This window comes from Oncorhynchus tshawytscha, unplaced genomic scaffold, assembly GCF_018296145.1.
Source record: "Oncorhynchus tshawytscha isolate Ot180627B unplaced genomic scaffold, Otsh_v2.0 Un_scaffold_8679_pilon_pilon, whole genome shotgun sequence".
Taxonomy (NCBI): Eukaryota; Metazoa; Chordata; class Actinopteri; order Salmoniformes; family Salmonidae; genus Oncorhynchus; species Oncorhynchus tshawytscha.
The window spans coordinates 10,001-27,535 of record NW_024609766.1 but is presented as its reverse complement, the minus strand read 5'-3'; the positions used below and the strand labels follow the sequence as shown (position 1 = coordinate 27,535).

General features: G+C 47.8%; 2 protein-coding genes and 1 long non-coding RNA gene across 3 annotated transcripts in view; all 3 read right to left on the bottom strand.

Moving 5' to 3' along the window:
• Nucleotides 1–4,886, bottom strand: part of LOC112241834 (pyruvate dehydrogenase phosphatase regulatory subunit, mitochondrial-like) — a 34,876-nt gene extending 29,990 nt beyond the window's left edge. The window contains 3 exon segments of the mRNA XM_042317757.1: nucleotides 1,836–1,969; nucleotides 2,579–2,866; nucleotides 4,731–4,886. Of these exon segments, the coding sequence (XP_042173691.1) occupies nucleotides 1,836–1,969; nucleotides 2,579–2,853 (409 nt within the window). The 5' untranslated portion in view covers nucleotides 2,854–2,866; nucleotides 4,731–4,886.
• Nucleotides 4,887–8,945: 4,059 nt separating this feature from the next.
• LOC121845792 lies at nucleotides 8,946–12,250 on the bottom strand. Its single transcript, XR_006082780.1, has 2 exons — nucleotides 11,127–12,250; nucleotides 8,946–11,038 (listed from the first exon to the last, which is right to left on the bottom strand). It is a non-coding gene; the product is annotated as an uncharacterized LOC121845792 (long non-coding RNA).
• A 668-nt stretch (nucleotides 12,251–12,918) lies between these two features.
• The window catches only part of LOC121845791 (Golgi apparatus protein 1-like), an 11,585-nt gene continuing 6,968 nt past the window's right edge, over nucleotides 12,919–17,535 (bottom strand). Inside the window, exon 4 of the mRNA XM_042317756.1 lies at nucleotides 12,919–15,296. Coding sequence (XP_042173690.1) covers nucleotides 15,129–15,296 — 168 coding nt within the window. The 3' untranslated portion in view covers nucleotides 12,919–15,128. The remainder of the gene's footprint in view (nucleotides 15,297–17,535) is intronic.

The following is a 17,535-nucleotide window of genomic DNA, read 5'->3' as shown; positions in this document are numbered from 1 at the left end:
GTACAAATGGAGTGGAACTCAGGCTAGAGTCATACTGTAGGCATGTTAGTACAAATGGAGTGGAACTCAGGCTAGAGTCATACTGTAGGCATGTTAGTACAAATGGAGTGGAACTCAGGCTAGAGTCATACTGTAGGCATGTTAGTACAAATGGAGCGGAACTCAGGCTAGAGTCATACTGTAGGCATGTTAGTACAAATGGAGCGGAACTCAGGCTAGAGTCATACTGTAGGCATGTTAGTACAAATGGAGTGGAACTCAGGCTTGAGTCATACTGTAGGCATGTTAGTACAAATGGAGTGGAACTCAGGCTAGAGTCATACTGTAGGCATGTTAGTACAAATGGAGTGGAACTCAGGCTAGAGTCATACTGTAGGCATGTTAGTACAAATGGAGTGGAACTCAGGCTAGAGTCATACTGTAGGCATGTTAGTACAAATGGTGGAACTCAGGAACTGGAACTCAGGCTAGAGTCATACTGTAGGCATGTTAGTACAAATGGAGTGGAACTCAGGCTAGAGTCATACTGTAGGCATGTTAGTACAAATGGAGTGGAACTCAGGCTAGAGTCATACTGTAGGCATGTTAGTACAAATGGAGTGGAACTCAGGCTAGAGTCATACTGTAGGCATGTTAGTACAAATGGAGTGGAACTCAGGCTAGAGTCATACTGTAGGCATGTTAGTACAAATGGAGTGGAACTCAGGCTAGAGTCATACTGTAGGCATGTTAGTACAAATGGAGTGGAACTCAGGCTAGAGTCATACTGTAGGCATGTTAGTACACATGGAGCGGAACTCAGGCTAGAGTCATACTGTAGGCATGTTAGTACAAATGGAGTGGAACTCAGGCTAGAGTCATACTGTAGGCATGTTAGTACAAATGGAGCGGAACTCAGGCTAGAGTCATACTGTAGGCATGTTAGTACAAATGGAGCGGAACTCAGGCTAGAGTCATACTGTAGGCATGTTAGTACAAATGGAGCGGAACTCAGGCTAGAGTCATACTGTAGGCATGTTAGTACAAATGGAGCGGAACTCAGGCTAGAGTCATACTGTAGGCATGTTAGTACAAATGGAGCGGAACTCAGGCTAGAGTCATACTGTAGGCATGTTAGTACAAATGGAGTGGAACTCAGGCTAGAGTCATACTGTAGGCATGTTAGTACAAATGGAGTGGAACTCAGGCTAGAGTCATACTGTAAGCATGTTAGTACAAATGGAGTGGAACTCAGGCTAGAGTCATACTGTAGGCATGTTAGTACAAATGGAGCGGAACTCAGGCTAGAGTCATACTGTAGGCATGTTAGTACAAATGGAGCGGAACTCAGGCTAGAGTCATACTGTAGGCATGTTAGTACAAATGGAGCGGAACTCAGGCTAGAGTCATACTGTAGGCATGTTAGTACAAATGGAGTGGAACTCAGGCTAGAGTCATACTGTAGGCATGTTAGTACAAATGGAGCGGAACTCAGGCTAGAGTCATACTGTAGGCATGTTAGTACAAATGGAGTGGAACTCAGGCTAGAGTCATACTGTAGGCATGTTAGTACAAATGGAGTGGAACTCAGGCTAGAGTCATACTGTAGGCATGTTAGTACACATGGAGTGGAACACAGGCTAGTCATACTGTAGGCATGTTAGTACAAATGGAGTGGAACTCAGGCTAGAGTCATACTGTATGCATGTTAGCACAAATGGAGCAGAACTCAGGCTAGAGTCATACTGTAGGCATGTTAGCACACATGGAGTGGAACTCAGGCTAGTCATACTGTAGGCATGCTAGTACAAATGGAGTGGAACTCAGGCTAGTCATAGTGTAGAAGTCCATCCCACCTGTCTTGACCCCAGTCTCCTCCTCCAGGTGTTCATACAGGGAGTTGGAGTAGTCAGCCATTTTACACTCAATAGAGATGGGCTTGGCCACGCTGACGATCCCAGCACACAGCCTGGTGGTACCAGCACCTAGCCTAGCACACAGAGAGATGAGGACAACATGGTTAGGTACAGCACCCAGCCTAGCACACAGAGAGATGAGGACAACATGGTTAGGTACAGCACCTAGCCTAGCACACAGAGAGATGAGGACAACATGGTTAGGTACAGCACCCAGCCTAGCACACAGAGAGATGAGGACAACATGGTTAGGTACAGCACCCAGCCTAGCACAGAGAGAGATGAGGACAACATGGTTAGGTACAGCACCTAGCCTAGCACACAGAGAGATGAGGACAACATGGTTAGGTACAGCACCTAGCCTAGCACACAGAGAGATGAGGACAACATGGTTAGGTACAGCACCTAGCCTAGCACACAGAGAGATGAGGACAACATGGTTAGGTACAGTAATGAGACATAAGACCATGGTTCCTTGTGATTTCTAGATGTTATCATTGATTACAGAAGGTCTCGTAGGCTAGTCCATGTATTCACTGTGTTGGTCTCTCATCACCTGACAAGCCCAGTAAAACAATGAACTCATGAAATCATGATATATTGTCCACCTACCCACAGATAAAGTGTTCTGGAAACATGCACCCCCCTCTTGTAAACAGACCACATAATTTAGCCTCTCCTACCTTCCCTGCTCCAATAGTACTATCTCAGTCCAGCCCAGCTTGGCCAGGTGATAGGCCACAGACGTCCCTACGATGCCCCCTCCACATATCACCACCCGGGCTTGGCTGGGCAGGGGGATGGGCTGCGTGGTCTCTACAGCCGAGGCCAGTCTCCGAGGGGAGCTCCAGATACCCCTAGGCCTGGTCCCCGGAGCCCAGCATCCTGCATGGGACAGCAGCCTAGGGAGCAGGGCAGGGGACAGAGCCCTGGAGCTCCATACACAGCTGCAGTGCATGGCTTGGAGGAACCTGGAGAATCAGAACACAACAGGCCAGGAGAATCAGAACACAACAGGCCAGGAGAAATCAGAACACAACAGGCCAGGAGAAATCAGAACACAACAGGCCAGGAGAAATCAGAACACAACAGGCCAGGAGAAATCAGAACACAACAGGCCAGGAGAAATCAGAACACAACAGGCCAGGAGAAATCAGAACACAACAGGCCAGGAGAAATCAGAACACAACAGGCCAGGAGAAATCAGAACACAACAGGCCAGGAGAAATCAGAACACAACAGGCCAGGAGAAATCAGAACACAACAGGCCAGGAGAAATCAGAACACAACAGGCCAGGAGAAATCAGAACACAACAGGCCAGGAGAAATCAGAACACAACAGGCCCGGAGAAATCAGAACACAACAGGCCCGGAGAAATCAGAACACAACAGGCCCGGAGAAATCAGAACACAACAGGCCCAGGAGAAATCAGAACACAACAGGCCCAGGAGAAATCAGAACACAACAGGCCAGGAGAATCAGAACACAACAGGCCAGGAGAATCAGAACACAACAGGCCAGGAGAATCAGAACACAACAGGCCAGGAGAATCACAACACAACAGGCCTGGAGAATCACAACACAACAGGCCTGGAGAATCAGAACACAACAGGCCAGGAGAATCAGAACACAACAGGCCAGGAGAAATCACACAGAACAACACAACAGGCCAGGAGAAATCAGAACACAACAGGCCCAGAGAATCAGAACACAACAGGCCAGGAGAAATCAGAACACAACAGGCCAGGAGAAATCAGAACACAACAGGCCAGGAGAATCAGAACACAACAGGCCAGGAGAATCAGAACACAACAGGCCAGGAGAAATCAGAACACAACAGGCCAGGAGAAATCAGAACACAACAGGCCCAGAGAATCAGAACACAACAGGCCAGGAGAAATCACAACACAACAGGCCCGGAGAATCAGAACACAACAGGCCCGGAGAATCAGAACACAACAGGCCAGGAGAATCAGAACACAACAGGCCCGGAGAATCAGAACACAACAGGCCCGGAGAATCAGAACACAACAGGCCCGGAGAATCAGAACACAACAGGCCAGGAGAATCACAACACAACAGGCCCGGAGAAATCAGAACACAACAGGCCCGGAGAAATCAGAACACAACAGGCCCGGAGAATCAGAACACAACAGGCCCGGAGAATCAGAACACAACAGGCCCGGAGAATCAGAACACAACAGGCCAGGAGAATCAGAACACAACAGGCCAGGAGAATCAGAACACAACAGGCCAGGAGAAATCAGAACACAACAGGCCAGGAGAAATCAGAACACAACAGGCCCAGAGAATCAGAACACAACAGGCCCGGAGAATCAGAACACAACAGGCCAGGAGAAATCAGAACACAACAGGCCAGGAGAAATCAGAACACAACAGGCCTGGAGAATCAGAACACAACAGGCCAGGAGAATCAGAACACAACAGGCCAGGAGAATCAGAACACAACAGGCCAGGAGAATCAGAACACAACAGGCCAGGAGAATCAGAACACAACAGGCCAGGAGAATCACATTAGCAAGCATGCAGACTTAGGTACCAGCTACCACAGCTAACTGTCTTTCAAACAAGCTACAGTTAGCTAGCGAACTTTAGCTAACGTTAGTTGATCAGCTGACTCAATGATAACTTTAACTCCTATCACTTCTTGCTAATGCCAACAGTAAATCTGAAGTTTGCTTGTGTTCGACCTTCGTCCCAAGGAGAACAACACCCCGGTCCAAACGTCTTTGCATTGGTAATACGCTAGCGGCCTTCTGACATTCGTCTAGCTAATGATAATACTAGTTAGCATTATCATGTAGCAAACTCACCGACTCACTCCACTCCAAAAGTAATGAAATCTCTATTCGGCTTGAAGCAGATTTCAGTCCTGCGCCTCGATGACAGCAGAATGTTTCAGTCAGACCCTCTTCGGCCAAACAAACTGCATCGTTTATTTACACCGCCGTGAAACAGGCAACAGAAACTAACTACTTCCGGGTCGCGGATTTTTTAAAAATCTGTCAGAATAAAAGTTCCATCCTGTATACTTGGTAAATTAATAATTATTAATATTTGTACAATTATTTACAAAAATATAAACGCAACAATTTAAACCAATTTACTGAGTAACAGTTCATATAAGGAAATCAGTCAATTGAAATAGATAAATTCGACCCTAATCTATGGATTTCACATGAAAACAGATATGCATCTATTGGTCACATATACTCAGTGGTGGCCTGTCATTCAGGGCAGGTGAGCACCACCTGTTTTGAGACCCACCCGTTCAGAAAAAAATACATGTTTTTCATGTTATTTTTTACATAAATACAAGTCACATATCAGTTTGCAAACAATGTAAAAAAAATAATATTTGAGTTAATAAAGCTGCATACAAACATGGTTGCTTTCTTGAGTATGGCATCTCCAAAATGCAGATGTTTCAGCCTAGCTTAGTGCTTTCTGTGGTGGAGGGGCAGCCAGTGGAAAACACAGAGTGTAGGGGTTGGTAATGTACTCTAGTTGCGCCGTGATTGGCTCACTTCTGTTACTCATGGGGACACTTTGTCAGCGCAAAATCTACAGAGGGAGCTTGAAAATTCAAGCCCCTTGGGTGCTGCCATAGATTTACATTAGAAGTGCCCATCCAAGAAGGCTCAAGGTCATTGGCCGCAAATAAAGTGACATCAAATCACGTTAAATCTACAGCCGCTTGAATTGGACTTTCAATATCTTAGCTAGCAAGCTAGACAAGCGGCCATCGTCACGAATCAACAATCTACTGGCAAATCCTTTTCAAACCTTGTCGAGAAATTATAAGATAAAAAAAAACATATTGGTGCTCATCGGCCATTGCACATTAACATTACACATGAATTTGGAAATCGCAAATATAACAATGGGTGATTTGGAAGGAACCTTTTACTGCTGCTCTTTAATGAATTATTTTTTTAATGGTCTATTTTTTACTTAATACTTATTTTTCTTAAAACTGCATTGTTGGTTAGGGGCTTGTAAGTAAGCATTTCACTGTAAGGTCTACACCTGTTGTATTCGGCGCATGTGACAAATACCATTTAATTTGATCAGTGGCTAACTGCAAGTGTTGTAAAGCAATCAGTAGCCTGCTACTCAGTGGAGACGGTGTGTGGTCCAAGTCTGGGTTTAAGGGTCTCTTTTTCAGGCTTAAAAGGATAAACAGTCACATGTAACACCGTGGGCCAGAAAAGGTTGAATACACTGGCCACACTGTCAACCTAGTACAACTTCTGTTCAAAACAAGTGGAAACCTGGAACTGACTTCAGTGAGTTCAAGACAACTGGGAAAAAACAGGGTCAGACTGGGAAAATACGCTTTGGTAAGGATCCTCTCCATGGTGCTGAAAACAAGGCTCCACTGATAGCCAGGTGTAGCGGTGGTAAGGATCCCCTCCATGGTGCTGAAAACAAGGCTCCGCTGATAGCCAGGTGTAGCAGTGGTAAGGATCCCCTCCATGGTGCTGAAAACAAGGCTCCGCTGACAGCCAGGTGTAGCGGTGGTAAGGATCCTCTCCATGGTGCTGAAAACAAGGCTCCGCTGATAGCCAGGTGTAGCGGTGGTAAGGATCCTCTCCATGGTGCTGAAAACAAGGCTCCGCTGATAGCCAGGTGTAGCGGTGGTAAGGATCCTCTCCATGGTGCTGAAAACAAGGCTCCGCTGATAGCCAGGTGTAGCAGTGGTAAGGATCCCTCCATGGTGCTGAAAACAAGGCTCCGCTGATAGCCAGGTGTAGCAGTGGTAAGGATCCTCCCATGGTGCTGAAAACAAGGCTCCGCTGATAGCCAGGTGTAGCAGTGGTAAGGATCCTCTCCATGGTGCTGAAAACAAGGCTCCGCTGATAGCCAGGTGTAGCGGTGGTAAGGATCCTCTCCATGGTGCTGAAAACAAGGCTCCGCTGATAGCCAGGTGTAGCGGTGGTATGGTGCTGAGGATCCCAGGTCTCCATGGTGCTGAAAACAAGGCTCCGCTGATAGCCAGGTGTAGCAGTGGTAAGGATCCCCTCCATGGTGCTGAAAACAAGGCTCCGCTGATAGCCAGGTGTAGCAGTGGTAAGGATCCCCTCCATGGTGCTGAAAACAAGGCTCCGCTGATAGCCAGGTGCAGCAGTGGTAAGGATTCACTGCATGGTGCTGAACAGAAATCTCTGCTGTTGGGACAGCTTTATGTAGGTCCTAACAGTTAGTGGGCACCGTTTGTCACCGTTATAGTGTAATTAATGTATTGTTTAGTGTTGTGGCTTTGCTGGCATGCATCAAATTTTTTTTTGAGTTTGACCCACCAAGATGTACATGCTAAAATCACCACTGCATAAAACCAGTCAGTATCTGGTGTGACCACCGTGCAGCGACACATCTCCTTCACATGGACTTGATCAGGCTGTTGATTGTGGAATGTTGTCCCACTCCTCTTCAATGGTTGTGTGAAGTTGCTGGATATTGGCGGGAACTGGAACACGCTGTCATACAAGTCGATCCAACACCTCAGAGGAGGACCATCCTCCTCAGTGAATTTATAAAACATTTAAAAAGTTATCCTTTTAGATAACACTACACTAAATATATTCACGTCACCAAATAATTGATTCAAACAAACTGTTTTGCAATGTTGGGGTTTGGCCGTCATTGTAAATAAGATTTTGTTCTTAACTGACTTGTCTAGTTAAATAAAAATAAAATATTCAATATGAAAAACGTACTGAACATCGTGTAAATGGGATAATTAACAATGGGACTTAAGTGTTTTCTAAAGTTGATTACAATTATACCAATAATATTATGAATATTATTACTAAATGTAGCATTCAAAATGTGTTGTTTTACTGTTACCATGATAACTATCTAGTAGCATTTATTTTTAATGCTGCTAACAATAATGTCAATGCTATATTAGTTTTTGCCATAAATGCTATCTTTTTTTTATATTGTTAAACAAAATTCAAAATTTGCTAACATTTCCCCATAAAAAGTAACTCATATCGACCTTTTTATTATTTTTCACCATCTTCATTGCCGGACTTTTATATTGAAGGAAAACTGCCAGGGTCAGGGCATTATTCTTGCTGGCGGAACCGAGGTAATGTTTAAATCAAATAAAATCAAATTTATTTATATAGCCCTTCGTACATCAGCTGATATCTCAAAGTGCTGTACAGAAACCCAGCCTAAAACCCCAAACAGCAAGCAATGCAGGTGCAGAAGCACGGTGGCTAGGAAAAACTCCCTAGAAAGGCCAAAACCTAGGAAGAAACCTAGAGAGGAACCAGGCTATGTGGGGTGGCCAGTCCTCTTCTGGCTGTGCCGGGTGGAGATTATAACAGAACATGGCCAAGATGTTCAAATGTTCATAAACGACCAGCATGGTCGTATAATAATAAGGCAGAACAGTTGAAACTGGAGCAGCAGCACGGTCAGATGGACTGGGGACAGCAAGGAGTCATCATGTCAGGTAGTCCTGAGGCATGGTCCAAGGGCTCAGGTCCTCCGAGAGAGAAAGAGAGAATTAGAGAACGCACACTTAGATTCACACAGGACACTGAATAGGACAGGAGAGGTACTCCAGATATAACAAACTGACCCTAGCCCCCGACACAAACTACTGCAGCATAAATACTGGAGGCTGAGACAGGAGGTGTCAGGAGACACTGTGGCCCCATCCGATGACACCCCGGACAGGGCCAAACAGGAAGGATATAACCCCACCCACTTTGCCAAAGCTCAGCCCCCACACCACTAGAGGGATGTCTTCAACCACCAACTTACCATCCCATCGCCGCTGCGTGTACAGGATCTTCACGAAACATCATTGGTCATTACTGTTCTAGTAAAATGTAAAAAAATGTCCACGTGTCATTGTTTCGATACATTAATATTGTTCCATTTATGAGGAAAGGAGAGACTGCTCTTATCCAGTTGTCTTCAATACAAACATCTGTTAGAAATACATTACTTTTCTATCGCAAGACACCAACAGTCATTCTGAAATACCCAACATGTGGACACCATGATGTAAAAATCTGCAGACAATTTTATTAAATTGACAAAATGTTCATCTGTACAGCAAAAAAAAAAGCACAATGTAAAATCTCAATATTACATCGCGGCATAACCTGAACAAAAAATATAACAGCAGATCCATAACGTTGTACAGAAAGAAAAGGACAAAACTGGTTATCAGCATCAGTCTGTTTCAAAGAAGTCTTCAAACCAACGAAAACAGACAGGAAGAAGGACAAACTTTTGTTTAAAATGAATAGAGCGTCCAGGTGTTGCTGAAGCAGGAGAGAGGTTCAGCTCCTGGAGAGCAGAGGAGCTTTGTGACCTTCTCATGTAGTCCAAACGGTCTCACGGTGGGCCTCACTGTCCAGACTCTCCCCTCGTTTCTGTTTCCAGGGTTGAGATGTGGAGGATGGTGGTGCCAGATTTACAACAGGGCCAGTTCTGGCCCAAGAGGACCTCTAAAGGGGCCTAATGTTACTCTAAGGTCCAAGGCCCTTCTGTTATTTTCAGAGAGAGACTGGAAGCCAAAACAGACACTCCATCTAAACATGAATCAGATTCTCAACTGCGATACATTTCTAGAAACATAAAACCCTTTTACTTCCATATCACATCGAAATAATTTAGCAAATGTAAAATACACATTTCCTGAAGTGGTGTGAAGTCCTTTAGTGAAACGTTTTGGGGTATCTGTACTACATTCCTAAAAATAATGTACTTTTTACTCCATACATTTTCCCTGACACCCAAAAAGTACATTTTGAATGCTTAGCAGGACAGGAAATGGTCTGATTTATACACTCATCAAGAGAACATGGTCATTCATACTTTTGATCCGTAAGTATATTTTAGCAATTATGTTGACTTTTTATACTGATGTATATTTAAAACCAAAGACTTTCACTCAAAGAACAAACTTTTGTTTAAAAATGAATAGAGCGTCCAGGTGTTGCTGAAGCAGGAGAGAGGTCCAGCTCCTGGAGAGCAGAGGAGCTTTGTGACCTTCTCATAAGGTCGTATTTTACTGGGTGACTCACTTTTCTATTAAAGTATCATTACTTTTACTCAGGTATGAGAATGTATTTTTTACACTGCTGCTGTACACCGTTTTGACCAGCCGACAGAATATTTCAGTGACAACACGTTTTCTGGCGGTCTGCTTCCATTACACACAGGTGTCAGGTGCACGCTAGATATCTAACTAGCACAGGTGTCAGGTGCACGCTAGATATCTAACTAGCACAGGCGTCAGGTGCACGCTAGATATCTAACTAGCACAGGCGTCAGGTGCATGCTAGATATCTAATTAGCACAGGTGTCAGGTGCACGCTAGATATCTAACTAGCACAGGCGTCAGGTGCACGCTAGATATCTAATTAGCACAGGCGTCAGGTGCACGCTAGATATCTAATTAGCATAGGTGTCAGGTGCATGCTAGATATCTAATTAGCACAGGTGTCAGGTGCATGCTAGATATCTAATTAGCACAGGTGTCAGGTGCATGCTAGATATCTAATTAGCACAGGTGTCAGGTGCACGCTAGATATCTAATTAGCACAGGTGTCAGGTGCACGCTAGATATCTAATTAGCACAGGTGTCAGGTGCATGCTAGATATCTAATTAGGATAGGTGGTGTCTCGGTGGTCCGTCGACACTGTAACATGGATTCATTTAAACTGGACACAGCAGATCATCTAGATGACAGCATCAACAGAGAAAATACCTTTCTGAAAACTCGCCCCCGACTCCAAAACCATCTGATTCCTAATGAAAACGGAAAAACCTTTCTGAAATAAATAGCTTCTCATTTTCAGTTTATTGAGAAATAATTGTAATTATTGAATTGGAATTTCAGTTTATTTCCTGAACTGACCGACTTCTATTGGAATGGATCCCAACAGGCCCCTGACCTCTGACCTCTGTGGAGCAGGACAGATTGAGGATGCATCCCAACAGGCCCCTGACCTCTGTGGAGCAGGACAGATTGAGGATGCATCCCAACAGGCCCCTGACCTCTGTGGAGCAGGACAAATTGAGGATGCATCCCAACAGGCCCTGACCTCTGTGGAGCAGGACAGATTGAGGATACAGGCCCCTGACCTCTGTGGAGCAGGACAGATTGAGGATCCCACAGGCCCCTGACCTCTGTGGAGCAGGACAGATTGAGGATGCATCCCAGGCCCCTGACCTCTGTGGAGCAGGACAGATTGAGGATACAGGCCCCTGACCTCTGTGGAGCAGGACAGATTGAGGATACAGGCCCCTGACCTCTGTGGAGCAGGACAGATTGAGGATACAGGCCCCTGACCTCTGTGGAGCAGGACAGATTGAGGATACAGGCCCCTGACCTCTGTGGAGCAGGACAGATTGAGGATACAGGCCCCTGACCTCTGTGGAGCAGGACAGATTGAGGATACAGGCCCCTGACCTCTGTGGAGCAGGACAGATTGAGGATACAGGCCCCTGACCTCTGTGGAGCAGGACAGATTGAGGATACAGGCCCCTGACCTCTGTGGAGCAGGACAGATTGAGGATACAGGCCCCTGACCTCTGTGGAGCAGGACAGATTGAGGATACAGGCCCCTGACCTCTGTGGAGCAGGACAGATTGAGGATACAGGCTCCTGACCTCTGTGGAGCAGGACAGATTGAGGATACAGGCCCCTGACCTCTGTGGAGCAGGACAGATTGAGGATGCATCCCAACAGGCCTCTGAGTGACATCTGGACACCAGTTCAGCTCAGCTATTAGTGGTGTGGAACAGGACAGATCGAGGATGCATCCCAAAATGCACCTTATTCCCTACATAGTGCACTACTTTTGACCATGACCCATAGGGCCCTGGTCCAAAGTAGTGCAGTTAATAGGGAGGCATTTGTTACAGAGACACAGAACGACTTCCCTATTCAATGCTACCAGCTAGCAGCTATAACAGGAGCCATGTACTGTAGTAGGGACACAGTGGACGTAAACACAATAGAAAAACAACCTGACAACACACCATCATCATCACAGTCAAAACACAGCTCAGGTAGCAGAAGAAACACACTTACAATCAACATGAATTGTTGTTCTTGTACAATATGACGTTTTTTAACTTTAGCATTTACTAAAGGAGGCACATACATGACCAACAGGCCAGTGTCCCAAATTGAATCCTATCCCCTCTGTCATGCACTACTATTGACCGGGGCCCATAAGGTAAAGGGGACACCACTATGGGCCCTGGTCAACAGTAGTGCACCCTTTACCCTCAACACTACTGTTGACCAGGGCCCATAGGGTGAAGGGGACACTACTGTTAACCAGGGCCCATAGGGTGAAGGGGACACTACTGTTAACCAGGGCCCATAGGATAAAGAGGACACTACTGTTGACCAGGGCCCATAGGGTAAAGGGGACACTACTGTTAACCAGGGCCCATAGGGTAAAGGCCGCCCTCTGGGACACAGTCATTGTATTATCTAATGTGGTCTGGATAATCATATCTGGATAACCTCATTGGACTAGACCAGGTTATCCAGATATGAGACACTTCATAATAACTCTGAATCAATATTAGTAAACAATAAACAAGGCTGAAAACAAACAATCAGTAGGACCAACAGCCTTCTTCAAGAGGAGGTTCAGGGCCAGTTTTAGGACCAACAGCCTTCTTCAAGAGGAGGTTCAGGGCCAGTTTTAGGACCAACAGCCTTCTTCAAGAGGAGGTTTTAGGACAGGGCTGGGCCAGTTTTAGGACAAACAGCCTTCTTCAAGAGGAGGTTCAGGGCCAGTTTTAGGTCCAACAGTAGCCAGCATCAAGAGGAGGTTCAGGGCCAGTTTTAGGACAAACAGCCTTCTTCAAGAGGAGGTTCAGGGCCAGTTTTAGGACAAACAGCCTTCTTCAAGAGGAGGTTCAGGGCCAGTTTTAGGACAAACAGCCTTCTTCAAGAGGAGGTTTTAGGACAAACAGCCTTCTTCAAGAGGAGGTTCCCAGTTTTAGGACAAACAGCCTTCTTCAAGAGGAGGTTCAGGGCCAGTTTTAGGACAAACAGCCTTCTTCAAGAGGAGGTTCAGGGCCAGTTTTAGGACCAACAGCCTTCTTCAAGAGGAGGTTCAGGGCCAGTTTTAGGACCAACAGCCTTCTTCAAGAGGAGGTTCAGGGCCAGTTTTAGGTCCAACAGTAGCCAGCATCAAGAGGAGGTTCATGGCCAGTTTTAGGACAAACAGCCTTCTTCAAGAGGAGGTTCAGGGCCAGTTTTAGGTCCAACAGTAGCCAGCATCAAGAGGAGGTTCATGGCCAGTTTTAGGACAAACAGCCTTCTTCAAGAGGAGGTTCAGGGCCAGTTTTAGGTCCAACAGTAGCCAGCATCAAGAGGTTCATGGCCAGTTTTAGGACCAACAGTATCCTGCTTCAGGAGGTGGTTCAGGGCCAGTTTTAGGACCAGTAGGACCAACAGTATCCTACTTCAGGAGGTGGTTCAGGGCCAGTTTTAGGACCAGTAGGTCCAACAGTATCCTGCTTCAGGAGGAGGTTCATGGCCAGTTTTAGGACCAACAGTATCCTGCTTCAGGAGGTGGTTCAGGGCCAGTTTTAGGACCAGTAGGACCAACAGTATCCTACTTCAGGAGGTGGTTCAGGGCCAGTTTTAGGACCAGTAGGTCCAACAGTATCCTGCTTCAGGAGGAGGTTCAGGGCCAGTTTTAGGACCAGTAGGTCCAACAGTATCCTGCTTCAGGAGGTGGTTCATTGCCAGTTTTAGGACCAATAGTATCCTGCTTCAGGAGGTGGTTCAGGGCCAGTTTTAGGACCAACAGTATACTGCTTAAGGAGGTGGTTCATTGCCAGTTTTAGGACCATTAGTATCCTGCTTCAGGTGGTTCAGGGCCAGTTTTAGGACCAGTAGGGCCAACGGGCCAGCTTCAGGAGGTTCAGGGACAGTTTTAGGACCAGTATGGCCAACGGCCTGCTTCAAGAGGAGCTTCAGGGACAGTTTTAGGTCCAACAGTAGCCTGCTTCAGGAGGAGGTTCAGGGCCAGTTTTAGGACCAGTAGGACCAACAGTATCCTGCTTCAGGAGGAGGTTCAGGGCCAGTTTTAGGACCAATAGGACCAACAGCCTGATTCAGGAGGAGGTTCAGGGCCAGTTTTAGGGCCAACAGTATCCTGCTTCAGGAGGTGGTTCAGGGCCAGTTTTAGGACCAATAGTATCCTGCTTCAGGAGGAGGTTCAGGGCCAGTTTTAGAACCAGTAGGACCAACAGTATCCTGCTTCAGGAGGTGGTTCATTGCCAGTTTTAGAACCAGTAGGACCAACAGTATCCTGCTTCAGGAGGTGGTTCATTGCCAGTTTTAGAACCAGTAGGACCAACAGTATCCTGCTTCAGGAGGTGGTTCATTGCCAGTTTTAGGACCAGTAGGACCAACAGTATCCTGCTTCAGTAGGTGGTTCAGGGCCAGTTTTAGGACCAACAGTATCCTGCTTCAGGAGGTGGTTCAGGGCACCTTCTCAGTAGTAGTGGAGTGGATCAGTTTCTGGTGGGGGCGGGGGGGCGTCTTAACATGGCTCCTCTGGCTCTGTGGAGCTTGGCTGGTTACGGGTAGACCCCAGACTGGGGCTCTGGGTGGTGATAGGGGGCTGGAGAGGGGCGGAGGTGGCAAGCCTAGACTGGGGCTCTGGGTGGTGATAGGGGCGGAGGTGGCTGGGGCAAGCCCAGACTGGGGCTCTGGGTGGTGGTAGGGGGCTGGAGAGGGGCGGAGGTGGCTGGGGCAAGCCCAGACTGGGGCTCTGGGTGGTGGTAGGGGGCTGGAGAGGGGCAGAGGTGGCTGGGGCAAGCCCGGGCTGTTTTTTTTTTTTGGGCCTTTGGAAGAGACAGTCTGTTTCTGCCTATCAGGTGGAACCCTGTTCCCTACATAGTGCAGTACTTCTGACCAGAGACCCATAGAGTTAGTTCTCACACAAAGCCAGTTGATGAAGTGGACCAAGGAGATGACAACATTGACATTGTTCTGTGATGTCAGGTCCAGGTGTGAAGGACCCCACAGGGCTCTGGTCACAAGTAGTGCACTATATCGGCAATAGTACCATTTGGGAGTCAGTCTGTCCCAGGAAGGTCCGTCTGTCCAAAGGAGGTCCGTCTGTCCCAGAGAGGTCCGTCTGTCCCAGGGAGGTCCGTCTGTCCCAGGGAGGTCCGTTCATCCCCCCTCTCTCTACCTGTCCTTCAGTTCCCTGGTGACTCTCTTGGTGATGCGTCCACACAGCAGGCCGACCAGAAAGAGGACAATCACCCCCAGGGAGATTATAAACAGGATGTAGTTCTTAGAGGGGGAGGTCATCACCTGCATGGCAAGGTCTGAAAAACCCTCTGCTGGAGCGACCTGGGGGAGAGGGGAATTATTAGAGGGAGGGGAATTATTAGAGGGGGAGGTCACCACCTGGGGGAGAGAGGGAATTATTAGAGGGAGAGGGAATTATTAGAGGGGGAGGTCACCACCTGGGGGGAGGGAGGGAAGTATTAGAGGGGGAGGTCACCACCTGGGGGAGAGAGGGGAAGTATTAGAGGGGAGGTCATCACCTGGGGGGATTACTAGAGGGGAGGGGAGAGGAATTATTAGAGGGGGAGGTCACCACCTGGGGGATTACTAGAGGGGGAGGTCACTACCTGGGGGAGAGAGAGGGAATTATTAGAGGGGTGGTCACCACCTGGTGGGGAGAGAGGGAATTATTAGAGGGGGAGGGATTATTAGAGGGGGGATTATTAGAGGGGGGAATTATTAGAGGGGGAGGTCACCACCTGGGGGGATTACTAGAGGGGAGGTCACTGGGGAGAGAGAGGAATTATTAGAGGGGGAGGTCACCACCTGGGGGAGAGAGGAATTATTAGAGGGGGAGGGAATTATTAGAGGGAGAGGGAATTATTAGAGGGAGAGGGAATTATTAGAGGGAGAGGGAATTGTTAGAGGGAATTATTAGAGGGGGAGGTCACCACCTGGGGGAGAGAGGAATTATTAGAGGGGGGGATTATTAGAGGGGAGGGAATTATTAGAGGGGGGAATGGTCACCACCTGGGGGAGAGGGGAATTATTAGAGGGGGAGGTCACCACCTGGGGGAGAGAGGGAATTATTAGAGGGGGTTATCACCACCTGGGGGGATTATTAGAGGGGGAGGGAATTATTAGAGGGGGTGGTCACCACCTGGGGGAGAGAGGGAATTATTAGAAGGGGAGGTCATCACCTGGGATAGAGAGGGGAATTATTAGAGGGGGGGGGATTATTAGAGGGGGAGGTCACCACCTGGGGGGGGATTACTAGAGGGGAGGTCACTACCTGGGGAGAGGGGAATTATTAGAGGGGGTCACCACCTGGGGGAGAGAGGGAATTATTAGAGGGGGACCCACTGCAGGGAATTATTAGGGGAGGGGGATTATTAGAGGGAGAGGGAATGGGGAGAGGGGAGGGGGAATTATTAGAGGGGAGGTCACCACCTGGGGGAGAGAGGGAATTATTAGAGGGGGATTATTAGAGGGGAATTATTAGAGGGGGAGGTCACCACCTGGGGGAGAGAGGGAATTATTAGAGGGGGAGGTCACCACCTGGGGGTTAGAGAGGGAATTATTAGAGGGGGTTATCACCAGGTTATTAAAGGGGAAACACTGGGGGGGGTGTCAGGTATTAGAGGGGAGGGAATTATTAGAGGGGGTGGTCACCACCTGGGGGAGAGGGGAATTATTAGAAGGGGAGGTCATCACCTGGGATAGAGAGGGAATTATTAGAGGGGAGGTCACCACCTGGGGGGGAATTACCTGAGGGGAGGTCACCACCTGGGGGAGAGAGGGGGAGGTCACCACCTGGGGGGAGAGGGGAGGGAATTATTAGAGGGGGAGGTCACCACCTGGGGGTAGGAGGGAGGGAATTATTAGAGGGGGACCACCCAGTCACCACCTGGGGGGAGAGGGGAATTATTAGAGGGGGAGGTCACCACCTGGGGGAGAGAGGGGGAAGTATTAGAGGGGGAAGGGAATTACCTGGGGTTAGAGGGGGAGGTCACCACCTGGGGGGTGAGAGGGAACCACTGAGGTTAGAGGGGGAGGACACCACCTGGGGGTTAGAGATGGAATTTATTAGAGGGGGAGGACACCACCTGGGGGGGGTAGAGATGGGTGTCAGGTTATTAGAACCCACTGGGTGTCAGGTTAGGACACCACCTAAAGGGGAGGGGAACCCACTGCAGGTGTCAGGTTATTATTAGAGGGGGAGGACACCACCTGGGGGTGAGGGAATTATTAGAGGGGAGGTCACCACCTGGGGGGACTGCAGGTGTCAGGTTATTAAAGGGGAACCCACTGCAGGTGTCAGGTTATTAAAGGGGAACCACTGCAGGTTATTAAAGGGAAACACTGCAGGTTATTAAAGGGGAAACACTGCAGGTTATTAAAGGGGAAACACTGCAGGTTATTAAAGGGGAAACACTGCAGGTGTCAGGTTATTAAAGGGGAACCCACTGCAGGTGTCAGGTTATTAAAGGGGAAACACTGCAGGTGTCAGGTTATTAAAGGGGAAACACTGCAGGTTATTAAAGGGGAACCCACTGCAGGTGTCAGGTTATTAAGGGGAACC